Source organism: Hemicordylus capensis, chromosome 6 (genome assembly GCF_027244095.1).
Source record: "Hemicordylus capensis ecotype Gifberg chromosome 6, rHemCap1.1.pri, whole genome shotgun sequence".
Lineage (NCBI taxonomy): Eukaryota > Metazoa > Chordata > Lepidosauria > Squamata > Cordylidae > Hemicordylus > Hemicordylus capensis.
The window spans coordinates 88,535,303-88,562,156 of NC_069662.1; the positions used below are offsets into that span (position 1 = coordinate 88,535,303).

The window sequence follows — 26,854 nt, forward strand, 5'->3', positions numbered from 1 at the left end:
CGGTCCTTCAGACCAACTCTATCCACTCACTAAACCCAAACTTCCTTGGATCTCTGCTTCCTCCGCTTCCTCACTGGATCTCCTGATGGGCGATTTTACTTTCTCCTTCCAAACTCATTCAGGTCTATCTGTTTCTTTTTTCTGATCCTTCTCCAGGTTTCTTCACCCGCCCCATCTTTCCGCCTTACCCAGTTTTGCTCAAATTTATCTTCTCCCTTAGTACCCTCCACCCTCCTCCCTTTCCCCCACTCCTCAGTTTAGCATATACACTCCAGCAACAATCCTTCCCATATTAAGGTTTTGAGCATATTATGTCTCCTGTATGCAAGAAAACCTGAAGTCTCCTGAGTTTAGGTTCAGCTCTAAGAATAAGTGCAAATTGATTCGCTTTCTTCCTGCAAATAACAACTGAACTCTTACATCTTTTCACACAGTTATGCTATAATGTCATCGAAAATGATCCAAAAAATAACTTGTGCAGGATCCCTACCCCCACCCGTTTCCTTCTTTGAGTACATGCTCTATGATCACACAGAGATCTTCTGTTGCAGAAACGTAGCATACCCTTGTAATGGGAAGAGCCCAACACTGTGGTTATGTGTTGTGGTTATGGATTGCCATGAGTTCAGCAAAACTGTTTTTTGAAGTTTGCCATACTTCTGTTGATTTATGATCCCCATTCATGTTGAACCCTTCCTACTGTCTTGTTCCAAATATATCTCTAACAGAAGTCACCTCACAAAACTGATCCCTGAGCCCAATTTTAGAGGTGATTTGACAGCTGACAATTTTAATCCAGAAATATGGTGCTTGCTTTAACAAACAAAAACAGAAGAGGTTCGTTTCTTGGATCATACTATAAATAGGTTCTATATTTGGAACTGTCTAGGTACTACCCTAATTATGGTGTCACAAAGAACGACACAACAGTAGAGTTGTTTTAAGTAACCGAGCACTTTTGGTTTTCTAGCAAACTACACTATTTATGAGTAGGATCAATAATGTTAGAAGCTAGAGTGTAGGTGTCTTTTAGGAATTGGTCTCTTACAATGCGGAGGCTAAAAATTGAAGGTGGAATGTGTATCTCCCCCCCCCCCTTTTTTGATAAATCAAACCATATGAAAGAATTGTCATAAATAAAACTGTAGCCTGTATGATAGATGTACGTTCCGATTAGAACAATTTGGCTTTGTTTGGCATACTGAAGACTGGCATATATTCAGACTAATTTCCCCCCAGAATTATTTTTTCCCCTTTCAGTGCTAAAACATCATATTTTCACTGGACTCGCTGTCTGCATTGGATGACTAATCGTCATGGCACCTGGTGCATTCAAGCAGGCCTGTGCAGTGGAATAGTCATACCTAGTTATGTCTGCACACCTGATGTTTTATTAACTAGTATTGATTTTTTTACCCGGGGGACTTTTTTCTTCCTGTAAAAAGGCAACCTTGCAGGAGTGAAAGGCATTGCAGGGGATGAATTTGTAATGAACCCCTTCTCTCCTCTCTCTCTCTTTCTTTCTCTCTCTCTCTCTTGACTTCTCTTTAATGTGGCTTCATATTTTAAGTGCCTGAACTGAAATTTCATTTTAAGCAATTCCATTTTGATAAATCCTTTTAAACCTTGACTTTCTGTAAGGTTATTTTTTAAAGATTGTGCTGCTTGACTGACACGCTTAGTAGTGCCTGTAAATTTGAGCATTTCATTATAGGTTGCAATGAAGCATGCTCACATGCAATGAAATACAGAGAATTTAGGAGTCTGTCTAACCACTTGAGTAATGCTAAAAAGGAGGAAAGCCCACCCTCTTCAGTACCAAGCAGCACCAAACTTTTTGTTGGTTAATTTTCTTAAATCTTCCACATTCACTGGGGTAGGGTAAACATGCATTGCTCGTTGCTCATTTGTCCTGCTTTTTAGCTGCATTATGAAATTAGAGCACTTCTGCATCATTTTGGGCATTTTGTGTGAGTTCATGCACCGCATGTGCTCTATATGCTCTGCACACTATCCACAGTGAATGTTTACTTGTCTCCTTGGCTGAAAGGGGAGGCTGTTCAGTTGGCAACTGCCAGTTTCTCCATATTAGGCTGGGACTACCCTGCTAAAAATGATACCTACCTTTACTAGGTACTCTACCCATCTTTTTGGCTATGTGCTGAATGCAACATGGGAGAGTACAGCAGACTATCTGTATTCAGGAAAAATAAGCAACATGCAGAGATAGCATCTGCACTTGTTGAAATGTGGTTCTGGCATTAATATGGAGGTTCATTTAAGAGTGAATTCTCACCCCCCCCCACCACCTTCTGTAGCACAGAACTTCCTGTAGAGACTAGCTAAGTGCCTTTTATATCTGACGTTAGTAGTGGTGCCACCGGAAACTCCAGATTTCAGTGTTGCAGCCCTCCATTCTCCCACCCCTGCAACATCCCAGCTCATTCATAGAGACGTGAAGGCCTAGAAAAACTCCCAGAAAAAACCCATTGTTTTCCTTGCGGGCGGCAACACATAGCACCCTCCCCCACCGCCCTTCACTTCTCTACTCTTGCATTTCACCTAGGGTCCAATTGCTCTCCCCCACTTTGATCTCCCTACCTTTCCCCCACTTTTATGTCCCTGGGGCCTCTTAGCCAGCGAAACTGACCCTCCTCTAAAGCACAGTATCAGCTGTACTCACAGACCTGCATTTCAGTCTTCAGAGTATTTGGACAAAGGGTGGTAAAGGAATACAAGAAATTTCTTCCCTCCCACTATCACCATTTTTCACTTTTGTTATGCTAAAGCTTAGGTGTAGCAAAAAGACAAAAGTGAGGAACCCGCTTCTCTATATATAATGTTCCTAGTGAGTAATCATTTTGTTTCTATTTTTTGGTACCATTACAGAAATGGTAATACAGAAATGGAGAGTTTCTTACAGTTTTATTCTTAAGTATATGTCTTGATATAAAGCATCCATTTTCGTGCCACCATATTTCATGAGGCAGTTTGAATAGACTTCCAGTGTACCATTACTTATCAGTAGACTTGAGTGGTGGAGGAATGTCTCATGACTGATTTTAACAGCTGATTTGCATCTCCACAATAACAAAAGTTTCAAACCCCCTGTTATTATTTGAGTGCTGCTAAATAAGCTCAGATACTAAATTGTAGGGGAGCTATATGCTGATGTGCAAAATATCTTGCAATATCTCTTGTGTGTTTCTTTTAAACTTTTATGTTTTTCTTCTTCCTCTCTGTTTCTCCTCAGTTTTTGGCACTTGGAACACATTATGGCAAGGTTTATTTACTTGACGTCCAAGGGAACATCACCCAAAAATATGACATTGTAAGTACAACCTAATTTAGTATCAGACAATTTTAGCCTAAAATGCCACATTGGAGATCAGGTTAACAACCCTAATTGTGTAAACCTGTTCTGTCCCTCTCAGTTGGCATTTTTTTTAACTGTCTGCCAGCTATGTGACCTGAATTTTGGTAGTATAATAGCATGGTGCTCCACATTACTGCAGTGTGGTACTTCTTTCATTTACCTTTAAGCAGCATTAATCCTGATAGTTGGTATGGAGTTTAAATCCATAATCATAATTGTAGAGTTGATACCGGTTCATAATTTGTATGAGAGAGTTCTGTGCTTAAGCAGAATACATTATGGAGTTTGCCCCTATATAGTCAGAACTGTGCAACTCTACAAACTCATTTCCAAAGGCGGCCTCAGACATTGCAGCCACTGAGGTGAGGCTGCCTTGCACCAAACCCCTGTTGGGATCCAGCCTCCTTCCAGAACTGACTCTTGCAAAAGTTGAAAGTGGCAGGGAGGAGGGAAGGTTGCCCATAGCTTACTTATCTCTCCTTGTGCTTCTTGACAAGCTTTGCAAGGAGTGTGAAAGGCACTCCTTGCAAAGGGTCAGATCTGTCTTGAAGACCTGCTTTCATGATGGTGGCGAGGGGCATCCTGCTGCCCTGCTTTCACCCCAGTGATCTGTTACCTGAGGCGACCACCCAGGGATGTCCTTAGAGAGCCCTGGTGGGGTGCAGGGCCCAGGGCAAATCAGCCAGTGCAGGGCCCCCTTCCAGTTAATCCTAGTGGGGGTTAAAAGATCAGGGCCCGGGGCATTCGCCCTGCCTGTCATGCCCTGAGGTCAGCCCTGCAACCACCTTACCTCTCCTCATGAAAGGACCACCCCTGCTTATGTCAGACCTACCTTCACTGTCATCCCTCTCCAACCACGGGTTTCCCAGGCACTCTTTTGAGTATAAGCGACTGGGAAATTGTGGCAGGTCTTGACAACCATGACCTGAGTGGTTTGGCAAGATTTTTTCGCAATTTTGGAGGGGTTTTTTCACGATTTCCGGGGATCGGGGGTGATTTCTGGGGGTTCCCCTTCACTTCTCTTGCTGACTTGTGGTGATTGGGGGCGGGGTGGAGAGATTTTTTCTAACTTTTACTGTATTTTGTGGTCCTTTTGCAACTGCAATTCTCCTAACCCCCTGTTTGCCATTTATTTCAATGGCTTGGCAACCGTGAATTCACCAACTTTGAGGTTTTCCTGGAATTGAACCCTTGTGGTTGGCGAGAGATGACTGTACTGTATATGTATGAAAGAAAAGGGACTTATAGAGAGCATCGAGCACATCAACAAGAGTTGTTTTTTTAAAGACAAGCTATATAGGATTGTAGAAATATAATTCATGAAGGTGCTTTCTGATGTGCTCACTCTCAAAACTGAAATTTCTGTGTGTGATATGAATGGCTCAGTCCTGTGCGTGTCTAATAGTAATAATAATAATAATAATAATAATAATAATTCAATTTCTATACCGCCCTTCCAAAAATGGCTCAGGGCGGTTTACAAAGAGAAATAACAGATAAGATGGCTCCCTGTCCCCAAAGGGCTCACATTCTAAAAAGAAACATAAGACACACACCAGCAACAGTCACTGGAAGTACTGTGCTGGGGGTGGATAGGGCCAGTTACTCTCCCCCTGCTAAATAAAGAGAATCACCATGGTAAAAGGTGCCTCTTTGCCCAGTTAGCTCATTAGGACTTAATCCTAAGTAAGTTTTTTATAGGATTGCAGCCTAAGAATCCGTAATACTGCAAACTGAGCAAAAAGGCACCTTTTTTGGTATTTGATCTCTTATATTTAGCAAGGAGAGAACAGTCATCCATTAAGCCTTCCTGTGTCTGTTGCTGGTATGTGTCTGTTTCCCCCCCCCCTTGATTTTGAGCTTCTTTGGGACAGGGAACTGCTTTCTTATTCATTTTGTTATGTAAACTGCTTTGTGAACTTTTTTGCTGAAAAAATAGTATATAAAAATAACTCTTAGGCATTGGTACCCTTACAGTAAATAAAAAAATATTTTCTGTTTCTGTATTTAATAATTAAAAGAAGTGAAGCAGTGGCCTGATTTGGATATCACACACAGCTAGGTTCAAATCTTGGCTTTGCATGACATCCTCTAGCCTCAGGTGTGTGTTCTCACCCCCTCCTTGTCCGACATGAGGGGAGAGATGATTCTATTTTCAGTCCTGGCTTAAAAGATCTGTCACAATATCTGAACCAGTTGAACCTTGCGTATTCTAGCCAAAGTTCACAAATAAACCAGAATCTGTTCAGATCCTGGTTTATTCCCAAACTTTGGCTAGAGTAAGCCAGGATCGCCCAGTTTGGCCATCATGAAAGATCCTGGCTTGTTCTAAACCAGTATTGGAAGTTGAATCTTTCCTCCTCTCTTTTGCGAAGAGGAATTGGGAGGGCATGCATCCAAGGCTAGGAAATGTCATCATCAGTTTGACCCAGTTTGGCCATCACAAAAATCTTTGAGGCAAGAGGAAACACAATTGCTGGTTACCAGCAAATTTCTCTCCCTTTAAATGTCTGCCAGTAAATGGGGTAGTTATGCAGCTGTAGCCAGCTTTACATAATAACAGCAACAAATATTTATATACTGCTTTTCTCAACAAAAGTTTCCAAAGTAGTTTACATAGAGAAATAATAAATAAGATGGATCCCCATCCCCAAAGGGCTCACAATCTAAAAGGAAACATCAGATAGACACCAGCAACAGTCACTGGAGGTACTGTGCTGGGGGTGGATAGGGCCAGTTACTCTCCCCTTCTAAACAAAGAGAATCACCACATTAAAAGGTGCCTCTTTGCCAAGTTAGTGGGGTCAAAAGTTACATAACCCAGTTATCAGAGTTACATAAGTGAGTGTGGGAGGAAGGGAGAAACGGCAAAGTAACAGTTGCAATGAACATATGGCAACATCCTTTGACGTATCAGTGGTTTGGGTGGACAAACTAAAGAAGGGACAGAATTTCTATTTAAGGGGCAATATTTGGTGTCAAAATTCACTTTTTTCACCACGATGTAGCTTGGCTGGTAAGATGAAGGTGTGATTTCAAACTATTAGACTGAAGGCTCTATATGGGATGGATGGAAATGAGGACTGAAGCTCCTCCCCTGCAGCTGTTATGCTAATTAGTTCAAGATCTGCAGCAATGACAGAGCCTATCCATGAAGAGAAAGTCATATGCGCCCTTTACCAGTGCTCAGGCTTGGCCTGTTGTCAGAGTTGCACAGGTGTCAACAAGTTATGTTTTGAGATGCACAAAACACATCCTGAAATGACCATCTAATATGAAAAACTGAAAAAAGCTATTCTAGCCCACTGATTATTATAGACGCCCCTTAACCTTTTTTATTATATCCAGGAACAGAGCCACCATACAGGTTCAAACAACTCACTGCGCCCAGCCTGGCCGGAAATGTGGCTCCTTGCCTTTTAAAGCAGGGAGAACTGCTCCTGGTCTCTCTGCAAATGCGGTGCTGGGTGGGATATGCTTGAAAATGGGGGGCACGGCTCCGTTTGCGAGCACACCACACTCCCTGCGCCTGATGTCAGACACACAGGCATGACTGAAGGGACTGGCGGTGGCAAGCTGAACTGGAGCCGCCAGCGTCTTCCCTATGCTCCTGACTAGATCTCTTGACTCTCACAACAAAAAGTGAAAAGGGACATAGATATTGTCATAATTAAGAAGGCTCATCTGCATACTTTGTGGCATCTATAGGGCATGAATCAGCTCATTAGCTTGACTATTGCTGATTGGTAATATGTGTCCTATCATATTGAGATGCCAAAAGTAATTGAAAATTGATTGATTGCCTTCCTACTTCAGTTTATCTACTGCAAATATATAAAGCTAATATTTTATGTGAATGTCCTGAAGCTTGGTCTCTTAAGGGATTGTATTGATTGAAGGAGAAGAAAAGCTTTTTTATTTTTTTTATTGTGGCTTCCTGGAATCTTAGAGAATGAGTACAATACAGAATTTATGTAAAGTCATATTCTGGGGCATAAAACACACCTTTTGTACGTAAGAAAGGTATGTATTTCCTCGGGGTGGGGGTGGGGAGTGTATACTTGGTATGCCTAGCATTGTCACATATTCTGCTGCGTTTTGCTTTTGCGTTGTTTTTTTAAATATCATTTTCAGCACTTGTCAAAGTATCCGTTACAAGGTATTGACATGTTTGCAAAATAGAACATTTGCTCTGATGCTGGCACAGCAGCTTTATGTTTGTGTGCGCATGTGCACACGTATACATATACATAAACATATATATAACTTAAAAAATCAAGTTATACAGTACATGTGCCCCATATCTGTTGTAAACTCCACAGTGCTCTGGTGCATACATGGAGGTCTGTGTGGGCAGAATCTGTCCCATCCTCATGTCAGAAGTGTATGGGGTAGCCATTGCAAAGACGAAAAGGTATATATTAGATCCCTCACCTGTACATTGGAGCTGTGCAAAATAGCTGAGTATGTTTGATTTCCCTTTGTTGAAGCCGTTTGCTGATTATTTCCTTTGTTTGGTCTGGTCTCTTTCCCCCCCACCAATGCAGTTCTACAGAAAATAATGGTTATTCTCGTTCCATTTCTCATTTTTGTCACATACAGAACTCTAGAACTCCACAGGCACTTGAGTGCACATGTGGATCTCCCTGATCATTGGTTCAGCAGCTTTCATAAGGTATCCATAGATGCACTAATTAAAATAGCATTCGCTATTTCTGAACCAGTGTGTGAGCACTTCATTTGAGAGGGTTGTAGGCCCACTGCTCCAAGAATGCCATTTGGGCTTCTCTGAACATCTTGTGCTTCCTGTTCCTTAGGTTTTTCTGTATTATTCAAACCTTGCAATCTTTTAGCTTAGGGAAATGCAAGAATTCTGTTTCAGGCAATCTGAAGAAACCTAGTGCACGGGAAGCATGAAGCCTCTTGTTCCCCCTGCGCCTGTAGTGAAGTAAGATGCAACTGCACACAAATCTTGCAATTGTGGTGCCTTAATATTTTATTTCACTAAAGGCTTGAGTAAATATATGGCAGCAAAACGTATCTGTTTAGCTAAAATGTTCAGAGATCTGTTTGGAAGGCAAAAGTTGTGAGAGGTATGAAAGCAAAATCCCTTATTGTTGTTCAGTGTAAGAATAAAGCTTCAGCCTGAATAATGTGAGGCAATTTGAATTGTTTCTGCTTTGAACGGAGTGTTGGAACAGGTGAAATGTCAGAGCATTGTTAACCGTTGCTGACCCTCTTCTAATTACTCGGATATGCTTCCTTTTCCTTTTTGCTTTTTCTTTCACCAACATGGCTGCCTCTTTCTCAGTGACACCTGCTTAAGATTAACTGATATGTGTTCTCAGATCCTGAGCATTTGACAAACTGGTGTTCTCTTGTATTAGGGTTCAGTGCTTTGAGTGAGATGAAATGTGTCAAATGAGTTGAAAATTATGACTTAAAGGCAATGGAGAAGAAAAGCCTGCTAACTCCACTGACAAAGGAGGATGCAGAAGCGATTTACAGCATATTAATTCCAAATGCCTCTTCATCTTTTCCTCAAAGACTGTCTACAATTTATTAATATAATTATTGCCTCAACTGACATCCTTGTAGATTAAAGAGCTGTGGACAGGAGAGCTGTACAAACACATTTACCTAAGTAACAAATCAAAAATGGTTTCAAGAGGGCAGAGAATTCATGCCCTATTGCCAGGTGTTTTAATAAATACATATTTAGAGCAAGTACAGTAACAAGACATGGCTTATACCCACAATGTCTTGCACTTTGCTTCAGGAGGAGAAGATGTAGACTGCTTTATAAGCAGGGTTAGTTTTTTAATATTTAATGGTTTAGTGGTGATGCATGAGTGTGGAAAACAAATTTAAATATCTAATGTTTTAAAGCATTATTTGGGTGGAAGGAAACTGAAATCTTTTTAACATGTAACACTTCCAAAGCCTTTCACAAATGGGGGAATGTTTTAAAAAGCATGAAATATTTAAGAACAACCCCTTTGCTGGGGAATTTTTTAACATGTGTTTTCCATAGCCCTTCAAGACCAAGACTTTATTTTTAAATATTTGATGGCTTTGAGAACTAGAAAATTTTTGTTTAATCAGAATGGCAGAAAAAGTTGAAGTACTCTTTGCAACCTTGAAAAACTCAAAGGTAGTTTCTTTTTTGTAGCACTTAGCCCTATTAAAGTTTCAGCATTCAAGAACATAGGAAGATCCCTTGTGGATCAGCCCAAAGGTCCATTTAGGCTAGCATTCTCCTTTCTAGCACTGGCTAGTGAGCTGCTCCTGGGACATTTACAAGCGAGGCATAAAGGCAATAACCTGCAGTTTGTCCCCAGCATCTGATATCAGTGGCACACTGTCTCTGAACATGAAGGGTCCACTTAGCTATCATGGCTACTAGCTGTTGATAGACCCAACCTCCATGAATTTCTCTCATCTCTTTAAAAACCATATACAAAGGACAGCCAAATGCTTGTAATCTTCCTGAGAGGTGTGTCCTGGTTCTAAACACTATTTCATACTACAGCAAGTGGCATGAACCTGCGACAAAAATGTCATGTTGGAGCTGCAATCTCATGTATTGATGAGGAAGAGACATTATGGGCAGCAGGAAGGTGAAGTACAGGTTTTGAGGACCTTGTCAAAATAGTCTTCTTTGTTTTCTTGTTTGATATAGTATATTTTGTTGTTTTATAGTGTATTTTGTTGTTATGTAAAATATTTTTTGTTAATTTTTTGTTTTTAAGACCACCTTTTGATGTTCTTTCCCCCTTTTTAGCCTACTTTCCAGTAGGCTTATGAGATCACCTGGCTTTCTGTGTGTGTGTCCGTGTGTCCCCCACCATCAACTTCACAACACCTGGACCAATATTAACCAAATCGGTTACAGTTGTAAGGACACATATGGACACCTCAACGGCGTAGTTTGTGATGGTGTCATTTACCCCGATCCAATATGGCAGACGCGTCAGCTTTTGAGGCTCAAGTGGACTATCTTGTGAACCGCTTAACTGATTTGAACCAAATTTGCTACAGGTGTAGGGACACATAAGGATGCCCAAATGGCATAGTGTGTGATGATGTCATCCACTCTGATTCAAGATGGCAGCCACATGAACATCTGAGGCACAAGCGGGCTAATTTGTGGACTGTCTAACCAATTTGAACCAAATTAGATACAGTTGCAGTGAATGACACACAGGGTCACCTTAACAGCATAGTTTGTGGTGATGTCATCCACACCAATTCAAGATGTCAGACATGTAAACTTTTGAGGTGCAAGTGGGCTAACTTGTGAACCGCTTAACTGATTTGAACCAAAATTGCTGCAGCTGTAGGGACACATAGGGACACCTCAGTGGCATAACTTGTGATGTCATCCACCCTAATTCAAGATAGTGGACACACAAATATCTGAGGTGCGAGTGCACTAACTTGTGGGCTGTCGAACCAATTTGAACCAAATTTGCAACAACCGTATGGGCACATAAGGATGCCCCAATGGTGTAGTTTGTGATGTTATCCACCCCGATCCAAGATGGTGGACACATGAACATTTGAGATGTAAGAGATCTAACTTGTGGATCTAGATTTGAACCAAATTTTGTCCAGTTGCAGAGACTGTGAAAGGAAAATAGGCTGATTAGTTCTTACTAGAACAACCTGTTTGGTTTTATAATCTGTGTCATATGTAACTGTTAATACCAACTGTCACACATTGCCAGTGGTTTTCCTTGTTCCCTTCCCCCATTCCCCCCCTTCTTCCCTCAAACTTCCAACATTATTGGCTGTATCCTTTGATAGACAGGAGAAGAACCTTCTGTCAGAATCTTTGTTTGAATATTCTGTGGCTGAGTATATGTGTTCTCTCATGTTCCTCATATGACAAATGGGGATGGTTTTTGGATTGGGGGAAGGTCTGCCTGCTTTATGGTACCTTGCAGCACCCCCAGATTTTAACATCCTTTTTGGATGCTCACGCACCCTCAACAGGATCTACTTTGTGTCCATTGACAAAGCCTCAGCAGGCCTGTCCATAATCAGTGAGCAATATATTTATAGATAACTGTTGAGGGTTGATCTGAGCCAGCAGAGTTTCTTGATGGTATCAACAATGTCTGTTATACTTTCTAACCATCTCTTCCCCTTTTATCATAGGGAGGAGAGCTGGTTTTGTGGTAGCAAGCATGAATGGTCCCCTTTGCTAAGCAGGAACCACCCTGGTTGCATTTGAATGGGAAACTATATGTGAGCACTGTAAGATGGGGCCACTCTGGGAAGAGCATCTGCATGCTTACATGCAGAAGGTTCCAAGTTCCCTCCCTAGCATCTCCAAGATAAGAGCTGAGAGAGAGTCCTGCCTGCAACTTTGGAGAAGCCGCTGCCAGTCTGTGTAGACAATACTGAGCTAGATGGACTAATAGTCAAAGGCAGCTTCCTATGTCATACCTAATATCTATTGTGTTGCAGTTTCTTGCATCCCCTATACTCTTTATATACTATGTGCAGCATAGTTTATGAGTGATCCTGGTACAGTTTTACATGGGACATAAAAGCAAACATTTTTGCTTTTGACTCTATTGGTGGCGGTGCTATTACTGTGGGGAATATTATTATTTTTATTTTTATATCCCGCTCTTCCTCCAAGGAGCCCAGAGCAGTGTACTACATACTTGAGTTTCTCTTTCACAACAACCCTGTGAAGTAGGTTAGGCTGAGAGAGAAGTGACTGGCCCAGAGTCACCCAGCTAGTTTCATGGCTGAATGGGGATTTGAACTTGGGTCTCCCCGGTCCTAGTCCAGCACTCTAACCACTACATCACACTGGCTCTCATATATATAGAACCTAGCTAATTCTTGTTGGCAAAACAATGCCTCACTCCACCTCCCCCACTCAGCATGAAAGCCTACTTGTATTGATTTCGGTAAGAAATATTTTATTTTGGATTGGACTTTCATATGTGTTAGTCTTTAGCATTTTACATGTTTTGACAGGCTGCATAAATGTTTCTGTTTATTACTCTAACTGCATCATTTCAGTTGTCAATGTTGGTAGCAAAGAAGACAAAACAATGAAATACCAACCAGGCCTCAGAATGGAATATTTACATGCTTTTAAAAGTAATCTACAAATATGTATCAGATATCAACACTCTGGGAACAATCTAAGAAGAGTTAGTTGGAACTAAGGCCCATGGAAATCAACAAGTTATTTGCACCTCAAGTCTCCTTTCTTTTAAATGGTTAGTCAAATACATTAAAGCTAGAAGTATCAGTGATATTTGGCCAAGATTAACATGGATCAGAAATGCATCCTGAAATTTGTAGGGCCTACAATACTTGAGATTGTATGCTCATAGATTTCCTGGACCTATAGTAGTTCCTGCTGTTTCTAGTATAGTTTTCATGCTTTTAGCACATTTTTATGGCGTTATGTTGTACTTTTCTATTTGTCATTGTTAGCCACTTTGTGCTGCATTTTCTAGAAAGGATAAAAATGTGCTGCATTTGCTGGATAAAAAATTCATTAACAAAAAGTAATAATAATCCTCTATTTTTGGATTAGTGGAAAGAGATGCTTCCTCTGTAAAACTCATGCATGTATGTATACAGTGTATTGGTTGTATCAGAGTGAATAGTATTGGATTCGAAGAGAACCTACCAACAGATCATGGGAATATGTATTGTTTGATGCCAAGAAAGAGCATTGAGATCTTACCGAATCTTCAAATATTTTCTTTGATATGCTTTTGGGGGGAAATGTCTTTACAAACTAACTAGTCCTTTTGCATATAAGATTGCCATATGCACATAATTTTATTGTTGAGAGACATATAAACCAATTCTTCTTATATCACCTTTTCGTACTTGGGCTATGCTCTCCTTTTCCACTAGAGGTGACTAAAACATTTTAATACTCGAGTGGCAGAAGTCATTTGTTCAGTGAATAGTGGTCTCCATTAGACATTGGTGATGACAGTAGTAGTATTTCACCTTTGCCATATACCTAAGCTTTGTCTTTAAAAGGTGTAGCTGAACCACTGGCTCTGCTAAATACTCTCCTTGGTTTGGCATATTACCCTTTGGTATGTTCTCTGTGGTAGGAGCTCAGTGGAGTTAGAGAGTTTGGCACAGCATAGTCTTTTAACAGAGAGGAAGCTTATTAGATAGATGTACGTTTGCTAAATCCCAACAACCTTTTAAAGGTATTTGGGGGATTTGGAAAGGATTGCCTCCTAAGAAGCTAGTATACTGCTGATTTCCAGCACTTTCCCCCCCTTCCCTTTAAGCTGCATTTTATTCCTGTGCCTACCATTTTTCCTCTCAGAGAGATGGAGAAATGGTCAAATGCTATCTAATGCTCATTGGACTGAATAGTTGTGTCAAAGTTTGAAAATTTCAAAGCTTATGCAGTGCTTCTTCAAAGTAAAAATAAAATAAGATGGACATTTTAAAACAATGTTTTGTAAGGTTTTACAATTTATACTTAAAACTATAACCGATCCACCCTCCTCCACACCCTAATCTCAACAGTTCCCTTCATATGTTTCAATATTGCTGTCAGTATGTGAAGACAGTGGTGCCCTGTAACACAATGTTTCAGAGGTCTCACACCAGGAAAGTCAGCAGTGCCTGTTTCACCTCCTGCTTTGCAGCTGAGAACATTTTGGATCTCCAGGAATGCTACAGGATAATGTTCTTGATTCTGTTTAGGAGCCTAATAATAATATTATTATTTCTTGTTTACACAGTCAGACAGGTGTTATTGACTGGTTTGTTTTATCCAGACATCGAGTCCTTCCCAAGGACCTGGGATGGCTGAATTTTATTGTCAGTTGTTATAGATATCGTCGCAGAATATAGCCTGTTCCCAGTAAAGCTGCTTTTTGTAATTGGCTGATGGTGATTTCTGTGACCCCTATGGTGCTGAGGTGCTCTTCAAGGTCTTTTGGAACTGCACCCAGGGCGCCAATTACCACTGGGATTATTTAGGTCTTTTTCTGTCACAGCCTTTCAATTTCAATTTGTAGATCTTTGTATTTGGTGATTTTTTTCTATTTCTTTTTCTTCTATTCTGCTGTCCCCTGGTATTGCTATGTCGATTATTTTCACTTGTTTTTCTTTCTTCTCAACTACAGTTATATCTGGTGTATTGTGTGGCAGATGTTTGTCTGTTTGTAGTCGGAAGTCCCATAATATTTTTACATCTTCATTTTCTTCAACTTTTTCAATTTGATGGTCCCACCAATTTTTGGCTACAGGTAGCTTGTATTTTTTGCAGATGTTCCAGTGTATCATCCCTGTTACCTTGTCATGCCTTTGTTTGTAGTCGCTCTGTGCGATCTTTTTACCACAGCTGATTAGGTGGTCCACGGTTTCATCTGCTTCTTTATAAAGGTGGCACTTGCTGTTTGTGGTTGATTTTTCTACTTTTGCTCTTATTGCATTTGTTCTTAGTGCCTGTTCTAGTGCAGCCAGTATTAAACCCTCTGTCTATTTCTTTCTTCAAGTTGCCATTCTTAAGCCATTGCCAGGTCTTGGTGATGTCTGATTTTCCACTTATATTGTGCAAATATTGACCATGCAGTGGCTTATTTTTCCATTTTTCTGCTCGGTTCTTGACTTGTTTTTTCTTGTAGGCCTGCTTTGTTTAATTGGTGTTGAATAGTTTCGCATTATTGACCATTTGAAGTGCATCTTCTTAACTGTCCTTGATATATTCTTCAAGGCCTCTTTTCTCCTCCTCTACTGTTTGATGGACTTGCAGCATTCCTCTTCCACCTGAGCTGCGAGGGAGGTATAGCCTATCTACATCACTGCAGGGGTACAGAGCATGATTGATGGTCATTATTTTCCTGGTCTTACAATCCAGCGTCTCTAGCTCTGCCTGGGTCCAGTCTATTATTCCTGCTGTGAATCTGATAACAGGTATAGCCCAGGTGTTTATGGCTTGTATGGTGTTCCCACCATTGAGTTTGGACTTGAGGATTTTTCTAACTCTCCTGATGTATTCACTTCCAGTTTTTCTTTTAACTTCAGTGTGTGCGATGTTATCAGCCTGGAGAATGCCCAAGTATTTGTAGTGTTCTTTCTCTTCCAGGTTCTTGATCTTGCTTCCATTGGGCAGTTCTATTCCTTCTGTTTTTCTTATTTTTCCTCTTTTCATTATTAATGCAGCACACTTGTCTAGTCCAAACTCCATTGCTATATCGCTACTGAATATACGGACAGTGTTTTAGCAGTGATTCGATTTCTGACTGGGACTTTCCATACAACTTCAGATCGTCCATGTACAGCAGATGGTTGATTTTACTTGATGTTTTAGATGTTTGGTATCCGAGGCCTGTTTTGTTTAGTATTTGTGAAAGTGGAGTCATGGTGATTACAAACAACAGAGGGGATAGTGAGTCCCCTTGGAAAATGCCTCTTCTAATGCTAACCTGTCCAAGTGTCTCGCCATTGATTGTTAACTGTATGCTCCACATGCTCATTGCTTTTTTAAAAATATAAATATCTGAATGTTTTTGCTGACACCAGTTGTTTCTAAACATTTTAGTATCCATGTGTGAGGCAATGAATCAAAGGCTTTCTTGTAGTCAATCCATGCAACACTTAGATTGGTTTTTCTTCTCTTGCAATTTTCTAAAATCATTTTGTCAATCAACAGCTGGTCTTTTGTTCCTCTGGTGTTCGGGCAATTTCCTTTCTGTTCAACTGGAAGCTGTTTGTTGGTTAATAAGTGTTGCATCACTTCATCTGCTATTATTCCAGTTAATAATTTGAACATGGTTGGCAGACAGGTTATCGGTCTATAATTCCTTGGAACTGCACCTTTTGCTGGGTCTTTCATGATGAGATGAGTTTTCCCAGTTGTTAGCCATTGTTCAATATCACCTCCTTTCAAAATGTGATTGAACTGTTTTGATAGTTGTTTATGAAGGCTTGTTAGGTGTTTAAGCCAAAAGCCATGCAGTTCATTGTCGCCTGGAGCAGTCCAATTTTTAATTTTCTTTGCTCTTTCACCTATTAATTCTGGTGTTGTTATTAGATCTTGCATTTGTTGGCTACATTTTTTGACCTCTTTCATCCAGCCTGCTTTTTTATTATAATCTATTGGATTGTCCCATAATTTTCCCCAGAATTGCACTGTTTCTTCTTTATTTGGGGTTTCTAGGTTTCTTGCAGTTTCTCCTTCTATGCTTTGGTAGAAACGTCTCTGATTCGACTGAAATTGGAGATTCTGCCTGTGTTGTGTAATTCTGGCTTCATATCTGCTAATCTTCTTTGACACTGCTGTTATTTGCTGCTTTATTATTTCCAGGACTTCTCTAATTTTCCTTGAATCTAGGTGGCATTTTTGGATCAGATACTGTTTGGTGTTTTCATTCTTCAGCTTCTTGTCTTTCATATCTTTCAATTTACTAGCATCTGATCTAAGCCTGGAGATTTTATTTTCTAATCTAATCTTCCATTTAGGTGATGTACTGCTTTCTTTTTTTACAGGTCCACTGATCTTATATCCGAGCTCTTGTGTTGTTATTGTTGCTGCACTGTACATTAGTTGGTTTGTTTCTTGCAAATTCTTGGTTGTTATTTCTGCAAGTGCAGCATTGACAACTTTTAATGCCTGAGCAAGTTTTTTTTTGGCAACTGTTTTTAGAGCTGGAAGTCGAACCCTGGGGGTTGTTTGGTTCATGTGCTCAGTTATTTTTTGCTTTAGTTCTTGTTGCTTTTCTGTTAAACGACATTTGGGTTTTTGAAGTGAAGGCAAAGGGGAGGTTGTCTGGTTTTGATTTTGAAACAGTTCAGCAACAGTGGCATCCTCGATTTCCAACACCTCCTCCACCTGCGCCTGAGCAACGTCTTCAATTGGTGGTAATTCTTCTTCCATATCTTGAGCCTGTGTTGCTCTTTGCAGTTCTTCCAGCTCAACTCCTGTGAATACTTTATTTCTTATTATGAATCTTCTCTGTTCTGCTAGCCTTTGTTTTGTTGTTTCTGTATCTGGATGCTTCTCTTTCCAAATTTGGTACATTCTTTTTAAATAACCTCTTCTAGTTGGACTAGACTTGTAATAGTAGCACTTACATTTAGCACTTACATTTATATACCGCTCTATAGCTGGAAGCTCTCTAAGCGGTTTACAATGATTTAGCATATTGCCCCCCAACATTCTGGGTACTCATTTTACCGACCTCGGAAGGATGGAAGGCTGAGTCAACCTTGAGCCCCTGTTCAGGATCGAACTTGCAACCTTCTGGTTACAGGGCAGCAGTTTTACCACTGTGCCACCAGGGGCTCCTAGTATAATAGTACTATAATAGTAGATCATTATTTCCTTGTTGGCATTTTTCGTATATTTTTTTCTGTTAAGCGACGTTTCTTCCAGTAACCTTGCAGTCTCCAGTCCTGGTTGCTCAACTGAAGATCCTGAGTCCTGTTGCCCACTTGCCACCCGATGTCCAGGAACTATAGCACCTGGCGCGGTCCTTGTTGACCTGGGTGACGACCGATCCGGTATAGATTTATTAAAGTTACGTCTCACCATATTGTTGATGGGAGATGCACTCTTCATCGGGCTCCTCTGGTGTGACCTGTCCAGTATGGTTGGACCTCTGGCATAGCTCTCACCTTCCTCAGAGCACACAAGCCCCACAACCACGCCAAGATAGTGCCTCACTGGGGGTGGTGGTGGTGGTTGTTGTTGTTTTTCTGACTGTGTAAATAAATAAAAATGATGATTAGATTTCTATACCGCCCTTCCAAAAATGGCTCAGGGCGGTTTACACAGAGAAATAACAAACAAATGAGATGGAACCCTGTTCCCAAAGGGCTCACATTCTAAAAAGAAACATAAGATAGACACCTGCAACAGTCACTGGAAGTACTGTGCTGGGGGTGGATAGGGCCAGTTACTCTCCCCATGCTAAATAAAGAGGATCACCATGGTAAAAAGTGCCTCTTTGCCCAGTTAGCAGGTGTATGAATCCTTCCTATCTCAGCACCATTGTTCCTAGTGGAACTGGAGCAGTGCTAGAGATGTACAGCAGCGCTGATAGCATCAGGAGGACTCTAGGATTGTGAGCACATAAGATATGTTTAATTTTGGTTGTCCATTCGGGTACCCTGAGAGCACAGGAAACAGCCTGGAGAGGTTATACTGTTTCAGCTCTATTGTCCTGATGCGCCCTGTCCAGATAAAAATGCTTTTAGATTTTGAGCCTTCTAGAATTGGTGGCAAAAATTAAGACTTAATCTCTGGTTCCACTCAAGAACTCAGTTATTTAAGCTGGAAAGCAAGGGTATATAAGGAGAAGACAATGTCCTTTGACATTGGGCTTCTGTGTACATATGCCAAAACAATACTCCACAGAATTATTTCAGAGTTCTGACATTAATAAAATGTTGTTTACAATGAGCTGTTTTTCTTGTTAAAAAGTCAGAAGCAATGGAGTTAATATAGGACAGCACTTGTTATAGAAGGTGACATTAATGATGGAATTGCAGCCCTTTGTTGCCATTAAAAAACCAACCACGAGTTCTTAAGGATAAAAAAATGGCATGTCAAGGAAATAGCAGGACGAACAAACCACATGGGCATGACTATTCTTTATTATTCTCAATGGGAATAAATATATTGTTGATAGTGAACTTTGTGTAGCTAACGTCTTTAAATCTAACAGGACGCTGAACCTTTCTTCCTGCTTAAAAAGTCATGACAGAGTGTATGATTGCTTATTATTTTATCTCTGATGGAATGCTAAGTAATTCAGATAGAAATTGTAGGCTTTTTTTTTTTTAAGACATCTAGTATAGGGATAGTATGTGTGAGATTTTCTTACTACTTCTTCACCTTCCTTGTCAAGAGCTGGCCTTTAATAAATTACAGTCCTGGAGAAGACTTGACCCTTATTGCACTAGAAAATGGAAGTGGGGTTATAACACAAATTAAAAAGCTTTGTTTTAAAACATTTCTTTCTTAAGCAACAAATGATTAAAAGTAAGCAACTGGTTTTGTTCCCAGCTTTCTGAAGGTGGGCAGAAAGTGCTGTCAGCTAATTAAATAAATCTTAATTAATGTAAGTCAATTAATCAACTAAAGTCCATATGACTAATAAATTTACTTAATTGATCATATTATGTAAACAATTATTTTGAAGAAGAAGAAGAAATCTTTGTATTTAAAGGAGGCATGCCTTTATTGGCATCATCAGAAGAGGTCTTCCCTTCTATCTGAGTGAAAAGTGAGAATGTCTCTTTTTAAGATGGTGCTTGCCACCAGCAGTTTTTGTAACTACTTGAATTAATATTTTTTTCTGCTCCCCAGCTAATCAGGGCACTTTTAAAATTGTTTAATGAGTTGATTTAATTAAACACTGTAGCCTAGTGAAAAGGCAATGTGGTATTCTAGGAAGAACATAATAGGTGGTTTTATTAACATGGAAAACTCAGAAACAATCAAATAATATTATTGAGAATCTAGGTTCCACATATTTAAGACAAAGAGGCTCAGTTTAGATCGTTTTCCAAATTTATGGCTGACATCCAGATTAATGCTGTGCTGACCAAGAAAATGTTGCAGGTAAGGAGTGATTTTTGTCAATATCTGCTTCCCTCTGCATCCCACTGTGCCTTCTGAAAATATGTCCCTGAGGGTTGCGGGGCAAAAAGAATAGCTCCTCCCTTGTTGCCAGTGCAACATTAATCTGGATGTCAGCCATGGAATCGCAGAATCCTCTAAACCAGGGGTGTCAAACTGCGGCCCTCCAGCTGTTTTGGCCTACAACTCCCATCATCCCTGACTATTGGCTATTTTGACTGAGGATGATGGGAGTTGTAGGCCAAAACAGCTGGAGGGCTGCAGTGTGACACCCCTGCTCTAAACCACAAGGCTTCCAGCTGTTGCTGAGCTTCAACTCCCATCACCCCCCAGCTAGTTGAACAACATCTGGATGTCACTAGGTTGGGAACCACTGATCTATACTGAGCCTCTCCATCTTGAATAACAGGTAACCTCTGAAGTAGCTTTTATTATAGCAAATGGCCCTGATGGTTGCAGGGATATACCAAGGGCTTCAGTATGCAGAGGGTTGACTAAACCTACTCACCATTGTCACGTGTCCTTTGCTCATGAGCCCAAGTCAGTTTTTTCTATATATATATATATACCACATTTCTCCTATTGCTTAACCATATCTCCTTCCTCCTGGCAAATAACTACTTTTCTTGCAAATAAAATAAAAATACTATCAAATGGTTTTTATGGTTGATTATATACATCCCCATGATATCCATAAATGATCTCAGCAGGTGATGGCTGCATCATAAAATGCAAAGGCTAGTATGGGAACCTCAACTCTGTTCTTAACAGAAAGCTGTCCTTGACATAACTTAGCATAGGCAAGAACAAGATTGGTGATGCAAGCATAGCACTCTTGTGCAAGGGTCTACTGAATCCAAACTGGGAAAGTGCCTTCTTTGGCACAATCCCAACTGCATATTAAGGTCACCAAGAGAGGTCTGCCTCTGGATGCCACCTGTCGGGGTTGAGCTTTCTCTGCAGCCACTCTTGGGCTATGGAATGGACTTCCTATAGCTGTCCAAGGCCTACTGTCATTAATTGCCTTCAGAGAACCCTAGAATACATTTTTTAATCTGGCCTTGAGTGGTTTTTAAATGGATCTTCTTAATTGTTTTAATGGCTTATTGTTTGTTTGTTTGTTTGTTTGTTTGTTTGTTTGTTTGTTTGTTTTAATTGATGTGAGCCATTTGGGTTGGGCAGCATAGATATCTTATAAATAAATACTGTAAAGCCAGTGGTTATGGGGCTTTGATATCTCAGCTGTTAGCTGCAAGGAAGTCTCATGTCATTAGTACCACAGAGACTCTCAAGGAACTGAGCCTGGTCAGAAAAACGTCAAAGAACAGGTAATAGTATTCTTAGATAAAGAACTGAAGTCTCCAAAAGCTAAAATCCGGTCCCTGTGTCTAAGACAACATGGTTTGACTGCAACCTGCCGTAAGGGTTTTAGCTCTTCTCTCAGCACAAACTTGGAAGACCTGCATATAGGTAGCAACCAACACGAAGATACGGGGTGGTTCAACTCTGTAAAGGACTGATTAATCTCTAGCTGTAACCTCTACAGCCCCTCTGGTTGTATAATTCAGAACTCACATCTGCTTGCTGTGATGAACATGCTACCATCTTACATTTAGTAAGCAGTGCTTGAATGAACTGGCTGTGAGCTGCAACCAGATAGAGGATGAAGGTGTGTGTACGCGTTGTGAGGCAATGAGAAACCTGAACTATCTAAACTTATGTGACATATACTGGACTTCCAAAGTGAATGATCAACTGAAGGCCCTGGAAGAGTCAAAGCCTGGATCTAAAGTGGTTTCACAAATTGTGTAATCTAAATAAGGCCACTTCTGCTGTCTTTTGTTCTATCAGGATTCCTTTTGTAAGCCAAGCTGGTTGACCATATGAAAATGGACATCATATTATGCCAAATTAATGGACTTGGCAAATCTGTCTCTTGAACCCACATTCAAACTAGGGATATATTGGCACCTCAATGGTGAGATAGTTTTGGAGAACAATTCTTGAGTATCTCTTAGATCCAGAATATACAAGACAATAAAACAGTGTTGCTAGGTTTTCTGCCCTTTGGGAACTTACACAAGTAGTATATGTCTCTTGCCAGGTATCATAAGGCAATAATAGTTTTATGCTGATAATTTAGGGAATTATTCCCAAGGGAGAAACTGTAATGTTGCAAATTGTGTTAAGAAGCAGTTGATAAAAGTTTGTGTAGTAGATTATTGGGTTTGGGGGTTTTGGTGGTGCTCTATAATGGGCTGGTGTTATTGTACAAGATAATATATTTTATGGTTGTTGTAAGATTTTGTCTTTTTGTAGAACCGTAATAAACTGATTCTGTATTGGAGATTGTTTAGAAAGGATGAATTAGGGAATAGCACTCCTTATAACTCCTTGTTACTACATACCCCCGCCCTAAATATTTCTGAATGCTTAAGAGTACAGTATATAAACTTAGTTCTGTAGAAACCTGAATAAAGTTTCCTTGCCAGCAGGTGGGGGAGGGGAGGGGGAGTAATCACATTGGTTTGGGGTGGTGGGGACTGTGTAATTGATAAAGATTTATTTCTTTAAACACATCTGGCTATAATATGATACTGTGCCTAGGTTATTTTGAGATTAGCTGAGATTTTTAAAGATTTGAGTGGAAACACTTCTTATTATGAGTATATATTAAGTGGTCCCTCCTGAAATAAAATGAGGTTTGCTGTAACACTAGTTTGCTTTTCACACTCCTAATCGGTATGCTGCATGCTTCTTAGCCATGGCTAAAAGGCATGAAGTCACAGTCAACTTTTTAAAATGTTTAGATTTCTAGGTCGCAAATGCTGCCTCTCGCCTAGAATTTGAGTGAAATCCAGCCTTAACGTTTGTTATTCATTCTGCCTCCCATCCACAGGGATGCAGCATTTGTGAAAGAATCAATTATCCATTTGTTAGTCAGAGGAGCTTTACAAATTATACATTAGCAGATTGATTTCTCAGGTTCACCGTTGAGGGACTGACACTATAAGGTGGGATGATGATGAGCATCAGGGGAGAAGAAGTTGCCACACAGTTAAAAGAGGTTCTCTGAATAGCCATGAATTTATTCCTAATTGAAGAGCTGACATAATCCATACTAAGTGTATTTATTTCAAGCATTTTACATTAGATAATTGATTATCACACAAGTTACATGTTGCAGATGGCAGATTTTCTTCAAATTTAGGGTTTTGCAGAAAGCTTTCTAAGAGACAGACTTGCCTTCTCTTTGCAAACTCTCAAACCATTTCTCCTGAACTTTTCCCTCCTATTAAAGTTACATTTTTGTTCTAATAGTGTCAGCTTGACATTATTGATTTCTTTTGAACAGTCAAACTTACTTAGATTGTCCAGGATCCCAAGCAGGTGTCCATGAGAAATAAAACTGCAGTTAATGGTAATTCAGTGGGGGACATTTATTCCTCCCTGACACAACTTCCAAGCTCTCTTCATGAAATCCTGATTTTTGCCCTAGGGCTCATGATCTAAGTCCCAAAGTCTCAACTAACACAAAATTAATTGTTTTTATGCTATACATAAGGCTTAGTATAAGATAATATATATATATTGCTGCAGCAAAATCTGTTTAGGCCCTGCCAGTTCACTGGAGTTGGATTGTGAGTTGGTTCCACTAATGAACCAGCCACTGACTTTCACAGATCTGTTCATGGAAGTGAAGATCTCTCCTTCCCTTCCATAAACTGACGTGAGAGCTTGATGGATCTTATTTGGCAATAATGATGGTCATACATGTTCAGTTGTCAAAAATAGCTAAGCACCACATCTGGATAAGAAGGTTGTAAGCCCTCACAACTTCTCATCATACTGATGGCTGCCATCAGCTTGAAGCTATTCTGTATTATCAGGCTCCCTGGAAAAAAATGGGCTTCACTCAGTGGCATATTAGCTCCATAAAGGCGTCTGTCAGGCTTGTAACTAGTGACTCACCTGGTCATTTGTGGCACAGATTTTCTCTTGGCGACCAGATAGTATATGAAATGTTTACTATCTTTTCTTAATTTAGGGCAGAGATTTCTAACATTAGAATGCTTGCTCGGTAGACTTATTTGCAAAACAGACTCCTGGGAAATCCCTTTTCAAATAGAGTTCCCTGTGTCTGACCACTTGCACATTAGGTTCTTGAAAACCTATCAGGAGTTCTTTGAGGAGACAACCAGTAAGTGTTTGCTCATCACTGTCAATTTTCCCTTTGTAATGTGGAATTACAGAATGATGATATGCCCCTGAGTGCTTTGTAATATGCAGTGCTTCTACAGCAGACAAGTGAATACCGTATATAGGGAGTAGTCTGTGATGACAGAAAGTTTGAAAACCATTGTCATATACTACAAGTAGCAATGCTTTGCTAGTTATGTATTGTGGACTGCTTGGTGCTTGACAGCCCTGCCCTCCTCTGCCGTGTCTCCAGGTGGGCAACAAAACCAGATTGATAGGCTGCTATGTATGGCTATGCTCAGCTTGGTGGGTTGCATTACTGTAGACATAGTTAACATCTTAGGTGAGAGGTGGGGGCAAGTCTTCATTACTGTGCTTCTTAAAATGTTCTGTGTTGTGTTTTGTTTTTAACAGAGTGCAGTCAAAATCAATCAAATTAGCTTGGATGAAAGTGGAGAACACATGGGTGTGTGCTCCGAAGACGGCAAGGTACAGCAAAAGATTCAGTGTTCATGTTTCCATTTTGCACAAAGTAGTGCTCAGTGTTCTGTGTTCCAGGTTCTCAGCCGACCTGTTTACAGTGAAGTCCTGTAATAACAACAATTTGATCATCTGAGTACCAGACACACTTGCAGAAAACTTATAATTAAAGTCAAATATATTTGGCCCAAATGTGCCTTAGGAAAAGTAATTACAAGGAATGTCAATAATGTTGCTGGTATTAAGCTGATTAACAGCTGTGGCAGGGGGACTTGTCACTGTAATCATTACTACTGTGCCAGTTATACTTCAGTGACTAGTCTGATGCTTATGCAAGACAGTAGCTTAATGCTTCTCTGCTATAAATCCACAAAATTGGATTTTTGTGGGTAGGATTTCTGTGGGCTGGTGGTTTGGCACTTTTTTTTTAACCATGATTGTTTCCTCTGTAAAGTCTTTTGATAAGCAGTCATAGTTTATCCGAAGAATATAGTGCCTTCCAGTGACTGCATTTAAACAAATGTGAAATCAATATATATAATATATGTACAGTTTCCTTAAAAATGTGGCACCTTCTTTCTCGACTGGGAACATACATCATCTTGTGCACTGCACAGCCAACAATTATCAGTGTTTTCCTGGAACATTGAGAGCTGTGACATTTTAGTGATTTTGATGATCGATTTTTCACTTATTAGAATGTCTTTGTTTGTTTTTAAGTCAGTGGCAGTCTGTGCTAATATTGCTTGTGATGATAAAATTCCAAAGCATAATCTATTCAGGATGCTTTTTCAAGAAATAATGCTGCTAGTAGAGGCAGAGTGTATTAATGTCACTTCTCAAGATCCATCTCACTTAGCTGGGTAGAACATATTTGTTACTAATTGTATTCTTAGGCAGGATTTTTTAGGATCATTCACTGAACAATTTAAGCTCAGTAAATTAAAATGAATACTTGTGTGTAAGGTGGGGGGCGATTCACCATGGGAGCAAAAAGAAATAAAGGCTTTCTTTTTAAGCTTTTAGAGAGTGAGTAAGGAGCGGTTTATGAATCCAAGCCCATTGTTCCCCAAAGATATCTTGATGGTACAATAATTGACACAGTCATTGAGATGCTATTGCCAGGCAAAGAGGTTGTAGAATTTTACAACCATTGAGACACTCTTAAGAATAATGTAATTGTCTTGGCAAGATAAAGGAAGGGGCAATAATTGTACAGTAATTCAAAGTGTTTAGATTTTTAAAAGTAAATTTTTGGTGTGATTTGATGTGTGGAGGGGATAAACTTCTGGCATTGCAACTGGCTGGGCATTTGAACAGCTTGATATGCTTGGAATAACAGGCAGAGCTTCTAGAAGTCATAGTTCTTGTTTTCTCTGGTTTCTCTAATATACAGTTCTATGCAGTTCTGAATTCCTGGATACATAGCTTGGCCCATTGTCTTTAAAGCAGGAAGGAGATTCTTTACCTGTCTAAGAGAAACATAGCTATAGTTTCAGTGAAATTATAAGTCCTTGTGAGTGACAGGTTTCCAAGTGTACATCAAATCTGAGGTCAACAGCAAATTGCTTGATTTGGAACAAAACCCTATGAGCAGGAGCCATAATTTTGGCAGTACTTGGACATGGTACGTCAGAACCTTTTCTTGTGGGATCCTAATTTAGAAATTCTCCACTTCCTTAGCATTTAAAAGTTGTCTGAACAGTTATTATGAACAAATGTATTCTATGAAGATATGATTGAAATGCCACTAGGTGCATTGCTTGAAGGTAAATGTGTGAATATTTGTTGCATTCTTGAAGCTGCATTTGAATACTAATACTACTATGAAAATTTATATATCACTTTTCAGCAAAAGTTCTCAAAGTAGTTTACATAGTAAAGTAAAATAAAATGGCTTCCTGTCGCTAAAGGGCTCAAAATCTAAAAAAAGAAAAACAAGTGCTGGGGATGAATAGAGCCAGTTGCTCTCCCCCTGCTAAATAAAGAGAATCAACACTCTAATAAGGTGACTTTTTGCTCAGTATATGTTTAATACATATGAAAACATATGCAAATAGGAAAACAGAATCTTTGAAGTGGAGAAAAGCTTTCACAAGATTTTCTATTTATTTTTTTAAAATGGAAATTATCTGTTTTAGTCAAGTTGTTATCAGTTTAATAAAAGTGATTGGTATAAAGCAAAGAGAGCT

The 26,854-nt window shown here is 39.9% G+C and overlaps 1 protein-coding gene across 7 annotated transcripts in view; it reads left to right on the forward strand.

Moving 5' to 3' along the window:
- The window catches only part of VPS41 (VPS41 subunit of HOPS complex), a 167,353-nt gene that overhangs the window by 38,099 nt on the left and 102,400 nt on the right, over nucleotides 1-26,854 (forward strand). For 6 of the 7 annotated variants that reach the window (XM_053259881.1, XM_053259885.1, XM_053259886.1 and 3 more), the window contains exons 4-5: nucleotides 3,254-3,331; nucleotides 24,597-24,671. In XM_053259881.1, the coding sequence (XP_053115856.1) occupies nucleotides 3,254-3,331; nucleotides 24,597-24,671 (153 nt within the window). The remainder of the gene's footprint in view (nucleotides 1-3,253; nucleotides 3,332-24,596; nucleotides 24,672-26,854) is intronic. The other variant, XM_053259884.1, reaches the window with a different exon arrangement.